A 26280-nucleotide genomic window follows, 5' to 3' on the forward strand; every position below is an offset into this window, starting at 1 on the left:
CACACTGGCTATCTGAGGGGAGCGGCTCGGCTCATCCGCCACAATCGCAGGCTCCACGGATTCCTGGCCTTGTACGGGAGTGGAAGGGCCCGGGGTGATCCTATCTGATGCAGAGAGGGTGGCTGCAGTGAAACATCGCGTTGCATCAATCTGGCTGTGGAGGAGCCCAGCAAGTGAATGCGTGGCAACAGTGAGGACCTGTGTGCCAGGTGCCAGTGCATCGGAGAAGGCCTGGACAGTTCTTCCCATGGCTTCGGACAAGGCAGGAGCCGACCGCTCCACTGCCTCGGACAAGCCCTGCACAGTCTTTTCCATTGCCGACTCAAAGCCGTGGACAGTCCTCTCCATTGTTGGGCCGAAGCCCTGGATAGTCCTGTCCATTGTGGCCCCGAAGCCCTGGATAGACCTGTCCATTGTTTCCCCAAACACCTGGAGAGACCTCTCCATTGTTGCGCCAAAGCCCTGCAGAGTCCTCTCCATTGTTGCCCCGAAGTCCAACATACTCCTAGCCAATGAATCTATTGACTCGGGCATCTTCTCCACTGCAGCCATCAGCTCCGTGTGTCTGACCCGGGCCTGTTTGCTCATCTCTGCCAGGCGCCGGACCTCATCTGCACTCTGTGCAGCAGTCATGACGACCTGCCTTGCCCTGCGGGGAGACGGTGGGCGAACTTGCCTATCCCCCCCCCCCTGCGTTGCTCCATGCCGCTTGGTCCGGCAACTGGTTGATCCTCCGAGCCACCCCCCCTCCCCTCCAGGGGACTACTATCCCCAGTCTGCAGATGTGTCAGCTCCCCGGATTCTGCAACGGCTGGTCCGGATTCCTCCTGGTCCTCGCCTCCGGTGGCGCTGGCACTGGCAGCTTCAGCGCGTTGAGCCCGAGTTGGTGCTGCTTCATCTGAAAGTGGGAGGTGGAAGAGTGGCTTTAGCAAAAGGACAGGTTTGCTGAAAGGCATGCCAGATTGCGGCATGGCTCTGACATGGCTGCACACTGAGGATGCATGCTGGCGGGGGGACCAAGTGGAAGGCAACAGGTGGAAAAGGTGAGAGTCTTACCCTCGCTGTCGGTAATGGGGTCGGCAGATGCAGTGGTCACTGGACCAGACAGACGTCCTCCAAGTATCTGGTGCACTCTCTCCTCCAGATCCGTGAGAGTGACCACTTGTGCAGGTCCGCCACCGGTTCGACGCTGTTCTTTTCTAATCTGCGCCATCTTCGACTGCAGGGGAAAGAAGGGGAGGTTCTGTTACATGAGGCCTTGAGACATCATCGCATGCCCCCCATGGTGCAAGAGCCCTTACATGAGGCCTTGAGACATCTGTCCATGTGTGTGCCCAGAAAGGGCCATGGGTGCATACTGACAGATGGCCAGTGGCGCATCATTGCAGCAGGGTGCCCGAAGTCAGCTGCAGATGGAGGGAAGCACAAGTTTGGTAAACCATCACTCACCCTAACGATCCGTGTGAGCTCGTTGAATTTCTTCCTGCACTGAACAGGGGTCCTGGTCGTCATGCTGCTGGAGTTGACCCTCACAGCAACCTCCCTCCAAGATCGTCGGTAAGCCTTCTGATTTGGCCTCTTGCCGTTATCCGGGTACAGCACCTGTCGACGGTGTTCAACTGCAGCCACCAATTGGTCCAGAGCCTCAGTGCTGAAGCGCTCTGCTCTCTGCCTAACCTTCTCCATAATGATGAACTTTGTACTGCCAGACAAGGGCGAGCGCCGAATCTGAGGCCTACAGGGCGTTGGGTGTTGAAGCTCAGTCTGACTGACCCACCCCTTTAAGAGCCGGCCGGCGCCTGCAGGTCTCGTGCTTTGCCGTAATTGAGTTCACCTGCGCTGCGCCCGTCCGCGTCGAAATTGAGTAGCGCCTGACCTTTTGCGCCTTAAGAACACCGTGCAACGGCTGATTTAGCGCCTGAATCCCCTTTTGGGGCGATGCAACCCAATATCGCCCCAGGCGCGGATAGCTCTCGTCTGGCTATAAACTTAGCGCATCACCAGTTCTAACGCCTCAAGCGGGGCTATACCCAATTTCTAGGCTTCAATGTTTAAAATTATCAAAACATTTAATTTTATTGAGGTTGGTGGAATGAAGGAACTTATGAATAAAATTGCAGTTCTGTACATTGTATAATTTTTAGCCCTGGGGATTCCATTGCACATCATTAGGGGATTCCCATCATAAATGATTGCAATGGAATTCACCTTTGTCATTGGAGGACTGGGCCCACGTGATCCCAGGTACACTTCTGAACCGCTTGCGTCCCTGGGATCCGTGGGCCATTATGCTGCCCTCCGCCTCAAGGCCCGAGACCGCAACTCTTCACAACCTGAGCTCCAGCAGGTAATTTCATAAATGTTTCGCGTGGCGGAGGCGTACACCGGAGGTATGCCTCCGACCGCAATTTCTAGGCTATTGTCTTGTTTGGCTAGCTAAATGCTACTGATGAATCCTGGGAAATTGTGCACACTGCACATGCTCTGACTGCAAGATCTGTTTTCACCCAAGAGTCACATTCTTGTCAAAAATGTCAAGCCAAGTCCTGCTTTTGGGAGAGCTTGAATCCTTCAAGTAAAAACTTTTAATGAAGGTGTAAGAAGACACACAAGACAATTCAGTGGAAATATATAATCGTGCTAATATGAAATAATGCATTTTTGAATGATTTTTGTGTAAAACCTTAATTTGTATATTACAAATTTCAGTTAATGTGGGGAAAAAACTGGCAGATTATTTTTTTCCAAAAAAGCATTTGACTCTCGATTAGCTTGTGAAGAAACATTGATAGTGAAATATTAACATACATTTTCCCATTATAAAACATTGACGTCTTTAGATAGGAATGTATCATTATAAATGTTTGCATAGGATGTTTTAGATTGTGTTTTCTCACCTTGATGAGAACAAAATTGACACACACTGCTCGCACAAAAGGTACACAAAGCGTCACCCTTAGAAGAAACTATTCTTGGCTGTTGAATTTATATTAAAAAATGTGTATTGGCCAACATCCATCTGAAAGCATTGGGAGTTCCAGGCAATTTCACAGATCACAAAAGAATGAACTTAATGTACTGTAGAGTCATATAGTTACTCAGCCGTCATAGAATTACATAGAATATACGCCACAGAAACAGGCCAGTCGGGCCAGCCAGTTCATGCCGGTGTTTATGCTCTACTCTAACCTCCTCCCATCTTTCCTCATCTAGCTCTATATCAGCATAACCCTCTATTCCCTTCTCCCTCATATGCTTATCTAGCCTCCCCTTAAATGCATCTATAATATTCGCCTCAACCACTCCCTGTGGTAGCGAGTTCCACATTCTCACCACCCTCTGGGTTAAGAAGTTTCTTCTGAATTACCTATTTGATTTCTTGGTGACAATCTTATATTTATGGCCTCTAGTTTTGCTTTTCCCCACAAGTAGAAACACACTCTCTGTGCCTCCTCTATTAAAACCTTTCATAATTTTAAAGATCTCTATTAGGGCATCCCTCTTTTTTCAAGAGACTCAGGCTATTCATCCTTTCCTGATAGTTACAGCCTCATATTTCTGGTATCATCCTTGTAAATTTTTTTTGCACCCTCTCCAGTGCCCCATTATCCTTTTTTTAATGGGCCAGAACTTCGGGTCCCCACGGGTGAGTACGCGCTGGGTACTCACGCGTATGGCCAACAAAAGTGCCGGTTTCGTGCATACACTGCGCATGCGTGGGAAACCGGAACTTCCGTTCCCTTAAAGGAAGGGGTTCACAGGTCGAACGCGTGCGCCGGAGAGGCAGTGCGTACGCCTGGAACTTCCGTTTTTTTTGCAGGTTTCTCTGGGAGGGTAAGTCTCCAGGAGCTATGCTTTTTAAAAAGCAGTCACAAGGCCTGCTTTTAACAAGGTAAGTGGTGAATTAAGTAAAATTAAAACATTTTTTCCACAGGTTTATTCTTTTTAAATACTTTAAAGAAAGGTAAGTTTATTTTTAGCCCCGTTAGAAACTGATGAATTTTTTCAAAAATTTAAATTATTATTTAAGTTATTTTATGTAATTTATAGTTATTTTAAAAATGTGATTTTTTAAAAATTTATTTGAAGTTTTAGTTATGTTTTGGGGCTGAATTGTATTCATAGATTTGACTTCCTGTCAAATCTATGAATCTAGCTTCCCTGCTACCATTGGCTCTCCATGGCCCACGTGATCCCAGGGGACGCTTCGAACTAACTGCGCCCCTGGGATATGCAAGCACTGCGCGCCAGCAGTTGGAGCAGGCCCAGGATCGGAATCCCACGCGGGCCCACAGCACAACGGCCGGCACGCTAGGTAAGTGCAGGTCGGAGGCTTGCACCCGCGGGAAGCCTCCAACCTAAATTTCTGGGCCAATATGGCAACCAGAATTGTACACAGTACTCCAAGTGTGGTCCAAACAAGGTTCGATTCAAGTATGATCACAATTTTATATTGCATTACATATAATTTACAGCATGGAAACAGGCCACAGGCCATTCAGTCCAACTGGTCTATCCCAGCGTTTATGCTCCACATGAGCCTCCTTGCACCTCTTTTCAACAAAAGCCATCAGCCTAACCTTCTATTCCTCATATTCTGGCTTTGGATGCTTTTTATCATTCAGTTGGATGGATTGGTGAAGATCAGGCTGTTGGCTCAGACTGGTCATGAAAAGTGTGGTGCAGAATTATCCTGATTAATGTAAGTTTTGGGTTCCGGCTGAAACAACCTAAAATTGAATTAAATTTCCAATATTCCAATCTGTAGAGATGTTGTTTGGACATACGCACACATCTGTTTTCGTCTACAAATACAAAAGCAAAATACTGCAGATGCTAGAAATCTGAAATAAAAACAGAAAATGCTGGAAATACTCAGCAGGTCAGGCAGCATCTGTGGAGAGAGAAATAAAGTTAACGTTTCAGGTTGATGACCTTTCGTCTGTGTACTGGACTGAGATTCATCATACCTTGGGCTGTTTATATCTCTATGGGCAGAGGCAAACTGTGTGTCTCATTTCCAAACAAACACTGCAGACAGAACACAGATCTCTCTGGGCAGATTAGCGCTGTCTTCTCTAGTTTCATTATGAACATTTGTGTCATTACTCTTTATTCAGTGATATATGTTCTCTGAAGGAGAATCATCTTGACCTAAATACAAGCTTGCATAACTGGCATTCTTGTAGAAATCTGTCCCGGATTCAGAACTGTTAATAGTTGTGCAGTTTTTCTGATGGGTTGTGTGATAACACAGATACAAATGTAGTAATTCACAGCATGTGTGATTGGGGAAAATCCAAACTCATTCAGAAAACTGGAATGTACTATGGTGAATAATTTCTAATTTATCTGCATTGCAATTAAATTCACAATTTTTCAACACACCCTTTACAGAATCAGAATGAACTCTAGACCAGTATTCCACATCAGTATTCTAATTGTTAAACTCAATGGCCACTGGGATTTTATTGTTCAAACTCTTGCAGCCTTGCATGTGACTATTAAGCAGCTGATTGTGGGTAGGGGGTGTTCTCCTGAATCCTTGGTGTTTGTCCTATAGTTTTGCTTTTAAGAAGTCCTATTTTTAGCACTGATTTCAGGTTATCTGCCCAAGTCACTTAATGTATGGACTGCTATGGAATATCTGCTAATAGCTGTTTCATGAAGGGATCTAGATAAAACCTGTTTCTCACTAACTGATTGTCATTTGCGGAGAGTAGATTTGGTGCAGAGAAATTTTATTTTTTTAGGTCTGAAATTCTTGTTTCATTGTTGCACGGCAGGTAGAAGAGCTGACCAAAGAGTGGACAAATAAATGGAATGAAACACAAAATATCCTTAAGGTAGGTCTAACATGAAGTATTTTCCTTATTCCCTATAGAAATACTTAATCAGGTAATTGCCTATACTATATGAATAATATTCACACGTTTAATAATGAAAGATATCATAACCATTATTACTGAAGTATATGGCATAATTAAAATTCACATATCTGACTGCTTATTTTTTTTAATGTTTAACTTAAATAATTCTGATACTTTGCTGTGAACTTTCAGGAGTACACCTAACAAAGGGTGATACTCGATCTTATTTTGGTCTGCACTTAGCTGAAACCCACATGTATTGCATCTAATCTGCTTATTTTACCAATTACTTATTGTTGCCTCTTATCAAGCTACCTACATGTATCCATTTCAGTAATATTGAACTTTATTACATCAAAACGTAAGATGCTGTTGGGTAAAGTTTAGAAAAAATACTGTCTTCGAGATAATTTGGAAGAACTGCAGTACGAAATAAATTGCAAGTAATGCATAGTGAAATGTAGTGATTGAAACTGCTTGGCAGATGGCATTACAAAATGAGCTGATTTTGTTTGATATGTGTCCAGAGATTGGAGGCAGTAACTACAGTGTCCTTGGAGAGAGAATGTGTTTAGTCATTAGATTTGGGGAATCTAGACTATGCTCATCTGGTACAGGAACCGATCCAAGTTAATTATTCCCCTGTTAAATTTGATGAGTATTTCCTTGTCATACGAAATATGTTGACTGATCCGAGTCATTTATCCTAAGTAAAAGTGAAGAGATATATTGTGTTTACAGCTTTAATTGCATATCTTTTTGAGATATTGTATGACCCTATTAAATTAACATCACTTTTAGCCAGTGCTTGGATAACCACTTTATTTTAAAATATATTTGTTGTAGCCGATGGTGAAGGGAATACACCAGCTAAATAAAGCAAACTGGTTTTAAATTAAATTTATTTGGTGCTTGAATTTATTTTTGTACATATTTGTAAAGTGTTTCAAAGCATTGAATGTCAGTATTACTCAACTACTGATTTCACCGAGTTATATATTGTGTACCATAATTTCTTGAAGATTAATAAAATGGGTAAAAGTAGCATTAATGTATTTTAGCCCTGGGAGTCCTCAACATTGACTCTGGACCCCATGAAGTCTCATGGCTTCAGGTCAAAAATGGGCAAGGAAACCTCCTGCTGATTACCACCTACTGCCCTCCCTCAGCTGATGAATCAGTACTCCTCCATGTTGAACACCACTTGGAAGAAGCACTGCGAGTAGCAAGGGCACAGAATGTACTCTGGGTGGGGGACTTCAATGTCCATCACCAAGAGTGGCTCGGTAGCACCACTACTGACCGAGCTGGCCAAGTCCTGAAGGACATAGCTGCCAGTCTGGGCCCACGATAGGTGGTGAGAGAACCAACACGAGAGAAAAACCTACTTGAAGTCCCGTCTTTACACTGAGGACACCCTCCACTGTGTTGTGTGGCACTACCACCGTGCTAAATGGGATTGATTCAGAATAGATCTAGCAGCTCAAAACTGGGCATCCATGAGGCGCTGTGAGCCATCAGCACCAGCAGAATTGTATTCCACCACAATCTATAACCTCATGGCCCGGCATATCCCTCACTCTACCATTACCATCAAGCCAACCCTGGTTCAGTAAGGAGTGTAGAAGAGCATGCCAGGAGCAGCACCAGGCTTACCTAAAAATGCGGTGCCAATCTAGGGAAGCTGCAACACAGGACTACATGCATGCTAAAAAGTGGAAGCAGCATGCTATAGACAGAGCTAAGCGATCCCACAATCAACGGATCAGATCAAAGCACTACAGTCCTGCCACATCCAGTCGTGAATGGTGGTGGACCATTAAACAACTAACAGGAGGAGGAGGCTCCATGAATATTCCCATCCTCAGTGATGGTAGAGCCCAGCACGTGAGTGCAAAAGACAAAGCTGAAGCATTTGCAACCATCTTCAGCCAGAAGTACCGAGTGGATGATCCATATCAGCCTCTTCCTGAGGTCCCCACCACCACGGAAGCCAGTCTTCAGCCAATTTGATTCACTCCACGTGGTTTCAAGAAATGCCTGAGTGCACTGGATACAGCAAAGGCTGTGGGCCCTGACAACATCCCAGCTGTCCTGCTGAACACTTGTGCTCCAGAACTAGCCGCGCCTCTAGCCAAGCTGTTCCAGTACAGCTATAACAATATGAAAAGCTGCCTAGGTATGTCCTGTTCACAAAAAGCAGGACAAATCCAATCCGGCCAATTACCGTCCCATCAGTCTACTCTCAATCATCATCAAAATGATGGAAAGTGTCGTCAACAGTGCTAGCAAGCAGCACTTACTCGCCAATAACCTGCTCACTGATGCCCAGTTTGGGTTCCGCCAGGACCACTCGGCTCCAGACATCATTACAGCCTTGTTCCCAACAAGGACAAAAGAGCTAAATTCCAGTGGTGAGGGGGGAATGACTGCCCTTGACATCAAGGCAGCATTTGACCGAGTGTGGCATCAGGAGCCCTAGTAAAACTGAAGTCAATGGGAATCGGGAGGGAAACTCCACTGGCTGGAGTCATACCTAGCACAAAGGAAGATGGTTGTGGTGGTTGGAGGTCAATCATCACTGCCCCAGGCCATCACTGCAGGAGTTCCTCAGGGCAGTGTCCTACGCCCAACCATCTTTAGCTGCTTCATCAATGACCTTCCCTTCATCATAAGGTCAGAATTGGGGATGTTCGCTGATGACTGCAGAGTGTTCAGTGCCATTCGCAACTCCTCAGATAATGAAGCAGACCTGGATGACATTCAGGCTTGGGCACTTGTGCGGTGCGAATGTTACCTGCCGCTTAAGTGCCAGGCAATGACTATCTCCAACAAGTGAGCGTCTAACCACCGCTCCTTGACATTCAACAGCATTACCATTGCTGAATCCCCTACCATCAATATCCTGGGAGGGTCACCATTGACCAGAAACTTAGCTGGACCAGCCACATAAATACTGTGGCAACAAGAGCAGGTCAGAGGCTAGGTATTCTGCAGTGAGTGTCTCACCTCCTGACTCCCCAAAGCCTTTCCAGCATCTACAAGGCACAAGTCAGTAGTGTGATGCAATCCACTCCACTTGCCTGGATGAGTGCAGCTCCAACAACAATCAAGAAACTCGACACCATCCAAGACAAAGCAACCTGCTTGATTGGCACCCCATCCACCACCTTAAACATTCACTCCCTCCACCACCGGCACACTGTGGCTGCAGTGTGTACCATCTACAAGATGCACAGCAGCAACTCACCAAGGCTTCTTCAGTAGCACCTCTCAAGCCCGTGACCTCTACCACCTAGAAGGACAAAGGCAGCAGGCGCTTGGGAACACCACCACCTCCAAGTTCCCCTCCAAGTCACACAACATCCTGACTTAGAAGTTCCTTCATCGTTGTTGGGTCAAAATCCTGGAACTCCCCCTCTAACAGCATCGTGGGAGTACCTTCACCACACGGACTGCAGCGGTTCAAGAAGGTGGCTCACCACCAAGGGCAATTGGGGATGGGCAATAAATGCTGGCTTTGTCAGTGACACCCACATCCCATGAATGAATTTTTAAAACCTAACCCGTTTAAAATGTACACTTGTGAGCGATTATAAATTGTTGCTCCTAAAGTTGAAAACTCAGTTTTATAAACCACATCACCTAATGTTAATACTGATTTCTCTTAGCCACTATTTCATTATAGCCATCAATATTAGATTTAATCAAATCTCTAATTATCCATTAGATGGTTGACATTCAACTTTGCATACTAAAGATAGTATCCAAGATATTAACTGGACTGCCAGTCAATTTAATACAAACCGATGTTGATGTATTGCCCCAGTGTATTTAGAGAATAGCATGTCCTGTCTTATTTACAAAGCACAATAAAGATATCTATGGGTGAAATATTACTGCTCTAAATTTCTTTGAATCCGCAACTGAAAATTAGATAGGGCCATCTGAATGTATTAATTTGAACTGTAAATTTATTAGCAGCTACAACAATCAGTGATTTAACTTTAAGATTTGACAAAGGATGGAATGAGTTAAATTTCTTCCATGTGCATCTGTTATTAATGACTTGGCCATTTAGTCCCTTCAAAAATGTTTGCATGGATTCGTAGGGCTAGCTTAGGGAAAGAATAGTGAATTACAAAAAGATTCTAATAATTATGTGATCTTTTAAGCAGCAACTTTCTTATTAATTTTTGAAAAGTGATATGTAGGCCATCATAAAAAATGGAGATTCATTATGTAAAGATGCAACTGTGCAGAATTCTGAAATTTTTTGACTGAAATGAAACATGTCATAGTTCCTGCAAAAAATTGTCTCATAGTTTCATTGTTTAACCTATTAAATGTTATGGTAGTGTTCGGTTACAATTAGTTTATTCAATAAAAAAAATTGCTGCAGTTGTATATTTCACTTGGCATATGGTACAAAAATAAGTAATGCAGAATTTTAATCTAAAGACATCCATCCGTACAAAGAACAGCGAAGTTAATTTGACATTAACTAATCACTACTTCCTGATTTACTTTGTCTTAACTTTGATTTATTTCAACCGTGGTAGCATCCGGAACCACGGACCTGAGCCTTCACCTTGCTTTCTCAATTTAAAAAAAAAAAGTAATTTTAACCTGTCTGGTTAACAATGCCACAAGACCTTGTTTTCCCCTTTACCAGCTCCTGGAGTTGTCTTGTTACCTTTCATTCTGGTTTTTCTGTACACCGTCCCACCATCTTAGCTTTGGGCCTTCCATGTTGACTTTTCACAGGTAGGACCTACTCAATCACCTTCTCCGGTACTGATCTTCAGCCAATACAGTACACCTATCCTGCCCATCACCGCCTTGTTGCTGTAACACAGTCTTACTACACAAAGCACAGTCCTTTTTAGTACTTCACTGTTGGACGCTCTCCACTCTGCTCCCAGCTGAATCCCACTAACCTCGTCACCCACTGAGTTCCAAATTGTCCAGTCTCTCCTGTGTATTTGAAAGTTTGCAACCAAAAATGAACTACATTCAAATTCAATTCTTGAATTGCATATCCTTACTGTAGAGTAGGCAGTCTATTTTGGTGAGACTGATAAAACTGTATGCAAAGGCCGCACTGTTTTTAAAAAGTAGAAAATGGGTAGGAATTGATTGACATCAGATGAACAGAACTTGGGAGGAGAAGAAACTTGTTTGGGGGGTGGGGGGGCAAACAACCTTTGGTTGGGGGAGGGGGGTGGTGAGTGACAATTTGTCAAGTGATAAAATGATGCTATGTCGAATCCACAGAATGTGATTTTTTTTTTTTAAATAACGGAAGTGATAACTGAAGTAGTGATGGTTTAAAAAAGTCCTTGGTTTTACTGGGAAATGTATTTCTAAAAGAAAGACTTGCGCCTTTCACGACCATTGGATGTCCTGAAGTGCTTTACAGCCAATTAAGTACTTTTTGAAGTGTACTGTTGTAATGTAGGGAACGCAGCAGCCAATTTGCGCACAGCAAGCTCCCACAAACAGCAATGTGATAAGAACCAGATAATCTGTTTTGTGATATTGATTGAGGGATAAATAAATATTAGCCAGGACTATCTTCGAGATAATGCCATGGGATCTTTTACATCCACACAGCGTAGACGGGGCCTCGGTTTAACATCTCATCCAAAAGATGCACTGGAGTGTCAGCCTAGATTTTTGTGCTCAGGTTTCTGGAATGGGACTTGAACCCACAACCTTCTGACTAAAAGGCAAGGGTGCTACCAACTGAGCCACTGGCTGACAGTATAGATACAGTTCTAATACAGTGAAATAACAATAGAAAATGCTGGAAATACTCAGCAGGCCAGGCAGCATCAGTGGAGAGAGAAACAGTTAACGTTTCAGGTCTGTGACCCTTCGCTTACAGCAAAACTGAATATTGTGAAACTGTTTTGGTAATTGGGGAAAAAAAGAATTTTCACTTTTATAATGTCTTTCATGACCTCTGGACCTCCCAAAGTACTTTCTAGCCAATGAAATGCTTTTGAAATGTAGTCACTGTTATAACGCAAGGAAACGTGGCAGCAAATTTTGCGCACAGCACGGCCCCACAAACAGCAATAAAATAAACGACCAACCATAGAACATTACAGCACAGTAGGAGGCCATTTGGCCCATCAAGTCCGTGCCAGCTTTCTGCAAGAGCACTTCAGCTAGTCCCAATCCCCTGCCCTTTCTCCGTAGCCCTGCAATTTTTTTCCTTTTAGGTACTTGGCTAATTCCCTTTTAAAAGCCACGATTGAATCTGCCGCCACCACCCTTTCAGGCAGTGCATTCCAGATCCTAACCACTCGCTGTGTAAAAATGTTTTTCCTTATGTTGCCTTTGGACCTTCCGCCTATCACCTTAAATCTGTGTCCTCTGGTTCTCGACCCTTCTGCCAATGGGAGCAGTTTCTCTCTATCTACTCTGTCTAGACCCCTCATGATTTTGAACACCTTTATCAAATCTCCTCTCAATCTTCTCTGCTCTAAGGAGAACAACCCCAGTTTCTCCAGTCTATCCACATAACTGAAGCCCCTCATCCCTGGAACCATTCTTGTAAATCATTTCTGTGCCCTCTCTAAATCTTTCACATCCTTCCTAAAATGCAGTGCCCAGATTTGGACACAATACTCCAGTTGTGGCCGAACCAGTGTTTTATACAGGTTCATCATAACTTCCTTGCTTTTGTAATCTATGCCTCCATTTATAAAGCCTTATGCTTTTTTAACCGCTTTCTCAACCTGTCCTACCCCAGGTCTCTCTCTCTCTTCCTGCATCCTTTTAGAATTGTATCCTTTAGTTTATATTGCCTCTCCTCGTTCTTCCTACCAAAATGTATCACTTCGCACTTTTCTGCATTGAACTTCATCTGCCACATGTCTGCCCATTCCACCAGCCTGTCTATGTCCTCTTGAAGTTTATCCCTATCCTCCTCACTGTTCACTATTCATCTGCAAATTTTGACATAGTGTCCTGTATACCCAAGTCCAAATCATTAATATATATCAAGAAAAGCAGTGGTCCTAGTATCGATCCCTGGGGGACCCCACTGTATACCTTCCCCCAGTCCGAAAAACAACTGTTCAGCACTACTCTCTGTTTCCTGTCACTTAGCCAATTTCGTATCCATGCTGCCACTGTCCCTTTTATTCCATGGGCATCAACTTTGCTGGCAAGCCTATTATGTGGCACTTTATCAAACGCCTTTTGGAAGTCCATGTACACCACATCAACCGCATTGCCATCATCAACTCTGTTACCTCATCAAAAAATTCAATCAAGTTAGTTAAACACGATTTGCCTTTAACAAATCCGTGCTGGCTTTCCTTATATCCAAGGAGGATTGCAAGATTATGGCCAGTACCTCCGCAATTTGTAGGATGCATCCCATCTGATCCTGGTGACTTAGCTACTTTAAGTACAGTCAGCCTTTCTAGTACATCCTCTATCAATTTTTACCCTATCCAATATCTCAACTACCTCCTCTTTCACTATGACTTTGGCAGCATCATCTTCTTTGGTAAAGACAGTTGCAAGGTACTCATTTAGTACCTCAGCCATGCCATCTGTCTCCATGCGTGGGTCTCCTTTTTGGTCCCTAATCGGCCCCACCCCTCCTCTTACTACCCGTTTACTATTTATATGCCTATTGAAGACTTTTGGATTTCTTTATATGTTAGCTGCCAGTCTATTCTCATGCTCCCTCTTTGCCCCTCTTATTTCCTTTTTCACTTCCCCTCTGAACTTTCTGTATTCAGCCTGGTTCTCACTTGTATTCTCATCTGTCATACGCCACTTTTTTCTGCTATATCTTACTCTCCTATCTCTTTCATCATCCAGGGAGCTCTGACTTTGGTTGCTGTACCTTTCCCCCCTCATGGGAATGTACCTTGACTGTACCTGAACCATATCCTTTTTAAAGGCAGCCTATTGTTCGATTACAGTTTTGCCTGCCAATCTTTGATTCCAATTTACCCGGGCCAGCTCTGTCCTCAACCCACTGAAACTGGCCCTCCTCCAGTTAAGTATTTTGACTCTAGATTGCTCTTTGTCCTCTTCCATAGCTAACTTAAACCTTATGATACTATGATCATTGTTCCCTAAGTGCTCCCCTACTGAAACTTGATCCACCTGACCCACCTCATTCCCCAGAAACAGATCCAACAATGCCTCCTTCCTCGTTGGATTGGAAACGTACTGATCAAGAAGGTGCTGCTGAATACAGCAGCTCATTTATTTTTGGTGGTGTCAGTTACCCAGGAAACTGAGAGAACTCTCTTGCTCTTATTTGAATTGTGCCATGGGATCTTTTACGTCCACCTGAGAGGGTAGCCGGGACCTCAGTTTAATGTCTCATCCAAAAGATGGCACCTCCAATAGTGCAGCATTTCGTCAGTACAGCTCTGAAGTGTCGGCCTAGATTATGTGTTCAAGTCTCTCAAGTGGACATGAACTCGTGTCCTTCTGAATCAGAGGTGAGAGTGTTATCACTGAGCCAAGGCTGATACATTTGGGAAAAAAATTACAATACAATTTACAATATCCTCATTTATCATTAACTGAAATGGTAATTGCTTATATAGAGAAAACTGGAGAGCTAATAATTGGTTGTTTAATAAATGAATGGAAATGAAATGTGCTTCACAACTTAATAGAAAATCACTGCATTAGCTATAAAATGTTCAATCTCAGGTTGGACACTAACAGTCCCTGATTTTTTTCCTTGGAGCATTAATTTAATAAATTGCTTCCTTATGAATTTTTGATTAAGTTTGCTACCTTGCTTTGGAATAAAATGTCACTTGCACATCAGGATTCTAAGATTATTTTTTGAAGCTGAACTGGAATAAAATACTTGTTCCTCAGAGAAAAATATGCAGTGATTCTTTTATCTGCAGTTTTTAAACAACTTGTATTTCTATAGTTCTGAAGAAAGGCTCTGCCCAGAGTGTTGGATTTCCAGAATTTGCAGCTTTTTGCCTTTTATTTACATTTCTACAGGTCAAATATGAACTTCAGATGGAGGGACAAAGGGATAATAGAAAGATTGTGGATGGTGAAGAATTTTAGGAGGCTTTTCAAAGCACGGCAATACAGAGGGATTTTGGGAGGGTGTTCCTAAGGGCCAGGGACTAGTGGCGGGAAGAGTGGCCACTGATGATGGAGCAGAGGAAGCAAAGAATAATGAATAGCCAAGGATCAGACGAATGGAGCGTACATGTTGGGACATTTGGCTGAGAATAGGGTAGGGCGAAGTAATGGAGGAATTTGAAAGTGAGGATAAGGATCTTGAATAACAACAGAAAATGCTGGAAAAACTCAGCAGGCCAGGCAACATCCGTGGAGAGAGAAATAGAGTCAACGTTTCCGGTCAAAACCCTTTGTCAAGACTGAAAAAGCACAGGAAATGAAACAGATTAAAAGGCTAGTTTGGTGGCTGGGAGAGAACAAAAAGAGAAGTGAAGAGACATTAAGAGGTATTCAAAACGAGACGAGATGGTGATAGGACTAGTGGAGACAAAAGACGGCTCTAGATTAGGTGTGAAATGCACTGGCAGAATGGGAGACCGCTGCCATGTGGGAGAGGGGGGAAAAAAAGGGGGGGGGGGAGGGCCAAAACAAAGGTGTGGATAAAAAATATAAGTAAAAATGTAATGGGGGCCGAGGTTATGATCTGAAATTGTTGAACTCTATATTGAGTCTGGAAGGCTGTAAAGTGCCTAATCGGAAGATGAGGTGCTGTTCCCTGAGCTTCCGTGGAACAATGCAAAAGCCCGAGTACGGTGAGGTCTGAGTGGGAATGGGGCGGCGAATTAAAATGACAGGCGACCGGAAGCTCGGGGTCATCCTTACGGACTGAATGGAGGTGTTCTGCAAAGCGGTCACCCAATCTGCGTTTGGTCTCCCCAATGTAGAGGAGACCACATCGTGAGCAGCGAATACAGTATACTAGATTGCAAGAAGTAGAAGTAAATTGCTAGTTCACCTGGAAGGGGTGTTTGGGGCCCTGGACAGTGGGAAGGGGGGAGGTGTAAGGGCAGGTGTTGCATCTCCTGCGCTTGCACGGGAAGGTGCCGGGGGAAGGGGTGCTGGGGGTGATAGAGGAGTGGACTAGGGTGTCTCTGAGGGAGCGGTCCCTACGGAATGCTGAAAGGGGAGGGGAGGGGAGGGGAAGATGCGTTTGATGGTGGGATCATGGCGGAGTATGAGCTGTTGAATGTGGAGGCTGGTGGGGTGAAAGGTGAGGACAAGGGGAGCCCAATCGTGGTTCCGGGAGGGAGGGGCAGGGGTGAGGGCAGAAGTGCGGGAGATAGAACGGACATGGTCAAGGGCCATGTCAACCACGGTAGAGGGGAATCCTCGGTTGAGGAAAAAGGAAGACATGTCAGAAGCACTGGTGTGGAAGATGGCATCGTCTGAGCAGATGCGGCGGAGATGGAGAAACTGGGAGAATGGAATAGAGTCCTTACAGGAGGCGGGGTGGGAAGTGTAGTCCAGGTAGCTGTGGGAGTCAGTGGGCTTGTAGTGAATGTTGGTCAATAACCCATCCCCAGAGATGGAGATGGAGAAGTCGAGGAAGGGAAGGGAAGAGTCGGAGATGGACCATGTGAAGGTGAGGGAAGGGTGGCAATTGGAGGCAAAGTGAATGAAATTGTCTAGTTCAGGGCGAGAGCAAGAAACGGCACCGATACAGTCATCAATGTACCGGAAAAAAAGGTGAGAGAGGGGACCCTACTGGAATTTTTTGAGGATGTAACTGGTAGAATAGATAAGGGAGAACCAGTGGATGTGGTGTATTTGGACTTTCAGAAGGCTTTCGATAAGGTCCCGCATAAGAGATTAGCGTGTAAAGTTAAGGCACATGGGATTGGGGGCAAGGTACTGACTTGGATAAAGAACTGGTTGGTAGACAGTAAGCAAAGAGTTGGAATAAACGGCTCTTTTTCCGAGTGGCAGGCAGTGACTAGTGGGACACCGCAGGGATTGGTCCTAGGACCCCAGCTATTCACAATATATATAAATGATCTAGACGAGGGAACTAGATGTAATATCTCCAAGTTTGCAGACGACACAAAGCTGGGTGGGCGTGTGTGCTGTGAGGAGGATGCCGAGAAACTCCAGTATGATTTGGACAGGTTGGGTGATTGGGCAGAAGCATGGCAGATGCAGTATAATGTGGATAAATGCGAGGTTATCCACTTTGGTGGCAAAAACAGGAAGGCAGATTATTATCTGAACAGCAATAGATTGGGAGAAGGGGAAGTGTAACGAGACCTGGCTGTCTTTGTGCACCAGTCGCTGAAGGTAAGCATGCAGGTGCAGCAGGCGGTTAAGAAGGCAAATGGTATGTTGGCCTTCATAGCGAGAGGGTTTTAGTACAAGAACAAGGATGTCTTGCTGCAGTCGTACAGGGCCTTGGTGAGACCACACCTTGAGTATTGTGTGCAGTTTTGGTCGCCTTATCTGAGGAAGGATGTTCTTGACATGGAGGGAGTGCAGCGAAGATTCACCAGACTGATACCTGGGATGGCAGGAATGACGTATGAGGAGAGATTGGGTCGATTGGGCTTATACTCGCTGCAGTTTAGAAGAATGAGAGGGGATCTCATTGAAACTTATAAAATTCTAACAGGACTGGACAGACTGGATGCAGGAAGGATGTTCCCGATGGCCGGGAAGTCCAGAACCAGGGGTCACAGTCCAAGGATAAGGAGTAAGCCATTTAGGACAGAGATGAGGAGGAATTTCTTCACCCAGAGAGTGGTGAACCTGTGGAATTCTCTACCACAGAAGGCAGTGGAGGCCAATTCATTAAATATATTCAGGAAGGAATTGGATATATTTCTTAAGGCTAAAGGGATCAAGGGATATGTGGGGAGAAGGCAGGGACAGGGTACTGAAATTGGATGATCAGCCATGATCTCATGGCGGAGCAGGCTCAAGGGGCCGAATGGCCTACTCCTGCTCCTATCTTCTATGTTTCTATGACCCGAGTAGGACTGGAACAAAGAGTGTTCCACATATCCCACGAAAAGGCAGGCATAGCTAGGACCCATGCAGGTACCCATAGCAACACCTTTGATTTGGAGGAAATGAGTGGAGTCAAAGGAGAAGTTGTTCGATGTGAGAACAAATTCAGCCAGGCGGAGGAGGGTAGTGGTGGATGGGGACTGGTCAGGCCTCTGCTGAAGGAAGAAGCAGAGTGCCCTCAGGCCATCCTGGTGGGGGATGGAGGTGTAGAGGGATTGTACATCCATGGTGACAAGGAGGCGGTTGGGGCCAGGAAACTGGAAACTGTTAAAGTGGCGGAGGGCGTCCGAAGAGTCGCGGATGTAGGTGGGAAGAGACTGGACAAGAGGAGAAAAGATAGAGTCGAGATAGGCAGAGATAAGTTCGGTGGGGCAAGAACAGGCTGAAACGATGGGTCTACCAGGGCAGTCCTGTTTGTGGATCTTGGGAAGGAGGTAGAAGCGGGCTGTGTGGGGTTGGGGAACTATGAGGTTGGTGGCCGCGGGGGGGGGGGGGGGGGGCGGGGGGAAGATCCTCAGAGGAGATGAGGTCAGTGACAGTCTTGGAAACGGTGGTTTGATGTTCGGTAGTGTGGTCATGGTCCAGGTGGAGGTGTCAGAGTTGGCGTTCAGCTTCCGCTAGGTAGAGGTCGGTGCGCCAAACAACAACCGCACCACCCTTGTCAGCAGGTTTAATGACAATGTCAGGGATGGATGTAAGAGAATGGAGTGCTGCAAGTTCAGAGGGAGGTAGGTTGGAGTGAGTGAGGGGAGCAGAGAAATGGAGACGGCCGATGTCATGGCGGCAGTTCGCGATGAAAAGATCTAAAGAGGGTAAGAGGCCAGAGGGAGGGGTCCAGGTAGAACGGGAATTCTGAAAGCGGGAGAAAGGGTCAGCCGTGCGGGAGGAAGACTCCTGGCCAGAGAAGTGGGCACGGAGACGAAGGCGGCGGAAAAAGAGCTCAACATCGTGCCGAGCTCGAAATTCATTGAGGTGGGGGCGTAAGGGGATGAAGCTCGGGCCTTTGCTGAGGACTGATCGTTCAGGGTCAGAGAGTGGAAGGTCAGAGGGGATAGTGAAAACGTGGCAGGGGGTGAGATTGGGAGAAGGGGGGTCAGAGGAAAGTGAAGGAGAAGGTGGTCCCGGAGGGGCGTTGGTGTTCAAGAGTTGATGAAGCTTGCGATCCTTGACATCAGAAAGGAAGAAAAAAAGTTTTTGTTGAAGCGTCGGATGAGTCGAAGGATGAAATGGAACTGTGGACCCGGGATTCACCGCCCCATTCCCACTCAGACCTCACTGTACTCGGGCTCTTGCATTGTTCCACGGAAGCTCAGCGTAAGCTCGAGGAACAACACCTCATCTTCCGATTAGGCACTTTACAGCCTTCCGGACTCAATATCGAGTTCAACAATTTCAGATCATAACCTCGGCCCCCATTACATTTTTACTTATTTTCTATCCACACCTTTGTTTTGGCCCTTCCCCCCCCCCCCCCCCTCTTTTTTCTCTCTCTCCCACATGGCAGCTGTCTCCCATTCTGCCAGCGCATTTCACACCTAGTCTAGAGCCGTCTTTTGTCTCCACTAGTCCTATCACCATCTCGTCTCATTTTGAATACCTCTTAATGTCTCTTCACTTCTCTCTTGTCCTCTCCCAGCCTGGCCTTCAGCCTTGACAAAGGGTTTGACCCGAAACATTGACTCTATTTTCTCTCCACAGTGTTGCCTGGCCTGCTAGTTTTTCCAGCATTTTCTGTTAAGTATTTTATTCCAGTTCAGCTACAAGAAATAATCTTAGAATCCTGATGTGCAAGTGACATTTTATTCCAAAGCAAGGTAGCAAAGGATTGTAACTGCAGTCTTGACGAAGGGTTTTGACCTGAAACTTTGACTCTGTTTCTCTCTCCACGGATGTTGCCTGGCCTGCTGAGTTTTTCCAGCATTTTCTGTTATTTTATAACTGCACTTGTTCGTTTCTGCTCTCTTCACTCTTCACATAGCCATTTCCTATCAGGAAAAATGTGTGTATAATAATTAGATCCTAATCTTGTCCCTAACTCTGTTCCACTGATTGTTTACAAGTATCTTCCCCAGATACATCCCACTGATATAACTTTGTGGTCCCCCTGTTTCTCCCCCCCCCTGCCCCCCCATGAGAACAGATCTAGCTTGCCCTTTTCATAGATCATTTATTTGTAGCATAGTGGTTATGTTACTGGGCTAGTAATCCAGAAAGCATGGCCCAGTCATTCTTTGTTGCTTTACTTGCCCAAGCCCTCTTACTCCCTGCTAAATCAGAAATTTGTCAAATTCTCTTATACACATAAAGTATGATAAATATCTTTCAAGTTAATGCAGCAATACCCTTTGATAACATAATGAAACTAATCATCAGAATTTATTCAAGTTGCATCAGTATGCTCATTAATAAAGAGAGTCTTACTTAACAGTTTGTGGAGGCAGCTTCCTTGATGGTGATCTTATTTTGTAATGGTTTAAGCCTCATGGTATGTAAACCTCTATGTGGGTGTCAGTTGTGTAGGTTAAAAATTACCATCTCCATCCTTCAATTTGTTTCTCATTATGAACACCCCCTCCTCCCATAGCACTTCAAAGTCTGTTAATTACAGAAACAGATGTACATTTATATGAATTTCTTGCAAATCCAAGAGAAACATTTGACCTGAAATGAGATCTAGTTTATAAAAGGAAACAAAAACTTAATATTGCTCAAGATTTGTATAATGTCACACTCTGCTGATTTACAGAAAAAATGTTTAATACATGTGTTGTAAAAACAATGTATTTTATTGAACCTGAACATATTTACACTGGAGAAAATTTCCCCAGTGTTTAAAAATCTTGTGTATTTTATATTAAATTTAGGAAAGCGCCACATGAATATTTTACAATTACAAATTGCAATGATCACAAAATATATTGAGACATATTTGTTAAGTTAGTAATCTGTAATTTTCTTGTTATACTACTTTTCTAACTTATAATTTTTATATGCTGAGCTATGGATTTTTGGATGCTACAACCACTTTTTAAATTGACATAAATTTCAAAGTATTATTGATGCCTATGTGGTCTTAGAACCACAGCATCTGCTTTCAGGTGATGAGCTATTTACAGAAATTCTCCAATTTTCCAACAGATTCCCTAATGGCTTTCTATAATGAATGAGGGTGATATAGCCTAAAGCATTGGTAAAGGGTAAAAAAGCATCTGATGGAAATGTTTTTTCCAGGCCTTTTGGGGTTGTATCGTTGATCTCATTTTCTTAATATACAGTGTTTAAAAAAATTTTTTTTTAAATCCCACTTGTAGAAAAGTGGTGAAATACTGTAACCATGTCTGAAAGCAATCTAACGTGCATAGGAAATGTTATCACTTATTGTCGTAGTTCATCAGCACATCACTAATTTGTGAGATTTTTGCCCACCTGTATTGTGTAACATCTGTCAAAGCAGGATGCATATATTTCCAAGCAGGGATGCTTTTTTTTTTACAAGTAACACAAATGCTTAGTAAAGCAGTGCATTGAGTCTTGAGTTTTTTTCCAACCTACCACAAAATCTGCATAGGATTCAAAATCAAACTTGCGAGTTACAGTTGATTGTTTCTTAAGAGTATGAGACCAATTAACACCTTGTTGATGCAAATTATCTGTTACCAGTGCTTCCATGATGAATTAGAATTCACATTTGTTTTGACTTTTACCAAGATAAGGAAACCCTGTGTACGTCAATGTATGGCATGCTTTTACTTTATGTATTTCACTCCTATTCAGTTGTCTCATTATATTTACTGAATTCACACATTGATACATTATTATATGTGAATGTCTATGGCTAGTATAATATTAGAGTGCTGATTCCTGGTTGGCTGCTACAAATGTTCAGTGGAGTACAGTAGAGAATAATTGATAATACCTTCACTCACTGAGTACAAAAGATTGCATTAGGTGGTAAACAATGAAGCATCTTGGAGGTGTGTTAAAGTTGTAACTCTTTTGGTTAGTAAATATCGGTCTGGCGTTTTTTGAAAGTTTGTGTTTTGGTTTTAAGCTTGTTATTAGAACACTTGGCATACACAACATTGTCCTAATTACAGTACTTATCACTAATCTAAAATAAAACAATTTTTCAAAAACATTTTTAACAATACCTCTTCAGGCCGTTCTCAATTCCAGCTTTCTTTCTCCTGCTTTTGGCCAACTTACTAGTGACTCTGCTCTGCTTGTCTGTACCACCCCTCGCACTTCAAGGATTACTGCTTCTCGCCCATTCTGGGCCGGCACTGCTATGAAGGAAGCTTCTGCAAGCAATGGATGACCAGAAATTCATAGTTATTATTACTTGGCGTAATGCAGCTGGTGTTGAGCTGATTTGCAAGACAGCAAGTGTGACCAGGATGAAGCAGATCCAGTGATGCTGAGCCTTGCAGGAGAAGAATCTTAATGCTCAGTAACACCTTGAACGTTCTGTTAAAGAATTTTTTTTAACAAAGTAGTACAGGTAGTTCCTTTAAAATCCTTTGACCTGCCGTAGACAGTACTCTGACTTGTCTGTCATATCTGTAAATTGGCATTTCTTCAACTGTTCAGGAGCCAATTTATTGCTGAAGCTATTTAATAGAATTCTGTCCCAAGGCTTCATGCATTAATGCTTTGATTACTGAATACATTTTCTAATTTTCAAAATGTGACTGTTTTAACTTCTTTAAGTATTTATGTTGTGGCGAAAAATATTACTTCAATAAATTTCACACACTAGCCTGTCAAGGGTAAAGAGTCAAGCAGTTTATTAAGATTCAAATAGTCCAACAGTGTCCCACACAACAACGAACAGTTTTGACAGACAAATAGTTACAAACAAACAAAAGGTACCTATGGGGGCTGATCAGGGAGACAACTTAGAGCTCCGCAGCTCTTTTCCTGGCTGTCTCTTCGATCGCTTACAAATCTCAGTATTTAAGTCTCCAAACCACAATGAGTCATACTTTCGCGTGACCTTTCTTTAAATTATATCAAAAGTTTATACAATGGAACCACCAGGTGCTCATCTTGTGACTTGCCTTATCTCCCAACGGCCAGTATCAATCAAGCGAGCCCTTTGACCTGTTATTGTTCAATCATCTTAGGTCCCTTTTGGTCCTGTGTGCAAAGTTTAAATGCATTTCGCCTGCTGTTGTTAGGCAGACGTGCCTTGGCCATTTATCCTTACCCATGATGCCCTGCTTCTCCCAAGTATGGTGTGGAGATGCCGGAGTTGGACTGGGGTGGACAAATGTAAGAAGTCACACAACACCAGGTTATAGTCCAACAGCTTTATTTGAAATCACAAGCTTTTGGAGCGCTGCTCCTTCGTGACCTGACGAAGGAGCAGCGCTCCGAAAGCTTGTGATTTCAAATAAAGCTGTTGGACTATAACCTGGTGTTGTGTGACTTCTTACATTTCTCCTAAGTATGATTTCTAAAAATCCACTTTAATTTATATAACTTTTTTTTCCAGATTTTCATTACCATGTATTGTACTACAAATTTAAAATATAACGTGGAGCTTTTTTTTTTAAAAAAAGGAAAATTACCTGATTTAATGAGCCAAATCTTGCTGGAGCGGGGCATCTCGCAGCATACGCCGTTGGTTAGACTTTCTACTGCATCCTTCAACTCTAATATAATTTACGCCATAACTTGCTGGAAATGCGAACTGATAACAGCGCAGAGAGGTTGCTTGACATTGCATTAACAATTATGTCATTAAAAGGGTATTTACACTTTTAATCCACAGCCCTAACTTTCTGCGGTGAGTTTAATTGACAATTACTGTGCTAATCCAGCAAGTTCTTAAAAATAACGGGGCGGCTAAGGGTGAGATACCCTTTGTGCGAAGCAAATGGTGGAGCGGCGTAAATCAACCAGCAAATTCTGGAGATTCGCAACTCACTCCATATCTCTAATCTCCTGAATTTGCTACCTGATTTGAGTTAATGGCGTACGTCGTTAACACACCATTATTTTGCCAGTAAGGTCGGCCCTGTGGTGTATGTGCCTTTAAGAGCCCCAGGTGTGCTGTAATGCCGGTAATTGCCACTCGGGCTATATAAGCCTGTATATTGTGTATATCTGTTAGAACCCCCCCCCCCCCCCCCCAGACTTTGCTTAGTAAATACCTATGAACCAACTCCTGTCTTCAGTGTCTTTATCAACATACGGACACTACAGTGGCGACGAAGTGGAAACGGACTTACCTGCAATTCGGCAGCACCTCAAGGACATCGATTCCTCGGGCGTCCAGAAGACTCAAGGAAGTGAGAGAAGCTGTGGTTTCACCAGCTGGCCAAGCTGGTGGCAGGTACTGCGCTAATCCTTCCTGGGCGTCAGGCTGGGGCTCCAGCGGCTGGCTCTACAGCTGAGACGGGCAGCAAAATCGGAGGCAAGCAATAACGGACTGGGAGGGAGCACTCGGGAGACGGCCGGCGCGGCAAGCAGGTCAGCATTCAGACCTCCGGCGGGAACGAGTCTCCCAACAGTAAATTTAAGAAGAAAAAAAAGAACTGAAACCGCAGTAAGCAGCGTTGTTATCGGCAGCAGCGGCAGGAAAGCGCGGGAAGCGCCATATCTTTGCTACAGAAAAGAAAAAAAAGCGCGGGAAGCGCCATATCTTTTCTGAAATGCCTAAGTCTGGCAATATTGATGCTTTTGATAGCGAAATAGAGGATTGGACCACATACGTGGAAAGAGTAGAGGTATATTGCACTGCAAATGGAATAGAAGATGAAAAAAAAGCTTCAGTACTTCTGAACTTAATGGGCGCAAAGACATACGGGCTGTTACGAAATTTAATCACTCCAGCCAAACCAAAGGACAAGAATTTTAAAGAAATTGTTGATACCCTGCAGGAACACTTAAACCCAACACCGCCGCTGATAGCGGAACGATTCAAGTTCTTCAAGAGAAATCAACACAAGAATGAAAGTAACGCTGATTACCTAACCGAACTAAGAAAGCTATCAAAGTGCTGCCAATTCGGGGCAGGACTATCAGATTATCTTCGAGACAAATTCGTTTGCGGTCTCTTAAGTGAAGGAACGCAAAAAAGACTGCTTTCTGAAAAAGATTTAACATTGGACAAAGCTTTCAGTATGGCTGTATCATACGAAGCAGCAGCAAAAGGAGCTGCAGAGATACAACAAAAGACACAGGACTTCGGCACCCATGAAATGACAGTGTTTCGAAAGATGTTATCGCTGCGGCAGATCCACCCATAACCAGAGGGACTGCTGGTTCAAGGACAAAGCATACAGGCAATGCGGAAAGATTGGACACATTGCACGGGTATGCCGATCTGGACAAAATAAATCCACTGACAGAAAAAAAAAAAAATCAAAAAAGAAAAGTACAGGAAGGTACAAATGATGACGGACAGTAGCTCCGAAGACCAGAAGAGTGATAGCGACTTCGAAAACAAGAGACTAAGCTGTCTCAAATTACATAATGTACTTGCCAAAGATGATTACCAAACCATTTGGGTTACCCTCACAATAGCAGGGTCCCCAGTTAAAATGGAGTTAGATACAGGATCAGCTCTAACCATAATAAATCGACGGGATTACGAGAGGCTATTTTCGCATATACCTCTAAAAGACACATCCATTATCTTAAAAACATATACGGGGCAGAAAGTATACCCCAAAGGAAAAATAAGGGTGCCTGTTGTATACAACGGCAAAGAAATACAAAAGTTGTATTTATACATTCTACAAGATGGTGGTCCACCGTTGTTGGGACGTGAATGGATCAGGAAGATACGTTTAGACTGGCACTCCATTCAGGCACTGACGGTGACCAGTAAGGAAAAAAACAATGCTGACATCATACCTGAACGATTAAAAGACATCTTGGCCAACGCCAAAGAAGTGTTTCAAGAGAAACTAGGAACCTTGAAAGGCATCACCGCCTCAATAAAAGTGGAAGATGCAGCAATTCCCAAATTTTTTAAGGCAAGACCGGTGCCATACGCAATACGTCCAGCAGTCGAGGCAGAGCTGGAGAATTTGGAAAAAGCAGGCGTATTATCCAAAATAGATTGGAGCGAATGGGCAACACCCATCGTTCCAGTCATGAAAAAAGCATTGAATAAAGATAAATCTGAAGAACAGAGAAAAATTCGCATCTGTGGTGACTTCAAGGTGACTGTAAACCCGGTCCTTCACACAGTACAGTATCCTCTTCCGAGGATAGAAGATATTTTCGCCTCACTATCCGGAGGGAAACGTTTCACCAAAATTGACTTGGCACAGGCATATCTACAGATGGAGGTTGAGGAGGCCTCTAAAAGGTATCTCACGATAAACACACACAAAGGCCTGTACCAGTACAATCG

General features: G+C 43.9%; 1 protein-coding gene across 5 annotated transcripts in view; it reads left to right on the forward strand.

The window, feature by feature from the left end:
• Positions 1 to 26280, forward strand: part of kif16ba (kinesin family member 16Ba) — a 290426-nt gene that overhangs the window by 89779 nt on the left and 174367 nt on the right. For all 5 annotated transcript variants that reach the window (XM_085981640.1, XM_085981641.1, XM_085981643.1 and 2 more), the window contains exon 12: positions 5787 to 5846. In XM_085981640.1, coding sequence (XP_085837766.1) covers positions 5787 to 5846 — 60 coding nt within the window. The remainder of the gene's footprint in view (positions 1 to 5786; positions 5847 to 26280) is intronic.

Source organism: Somniosus microcephalus, chromosome 3, assembly GCF_052327205.1.
Source record: "Somniosus microcephalus isolate GS21.2 chromosome 3, FLI_Smic_1.0, whole genome shotgun sequence".
Classification (NCBI taxonomy): Eukaryota; Metazoa; Chordata; class Chondrichthyes; order Squaliformes; family Somniosidae; genus Somniosus; species Somniosus microcephalus.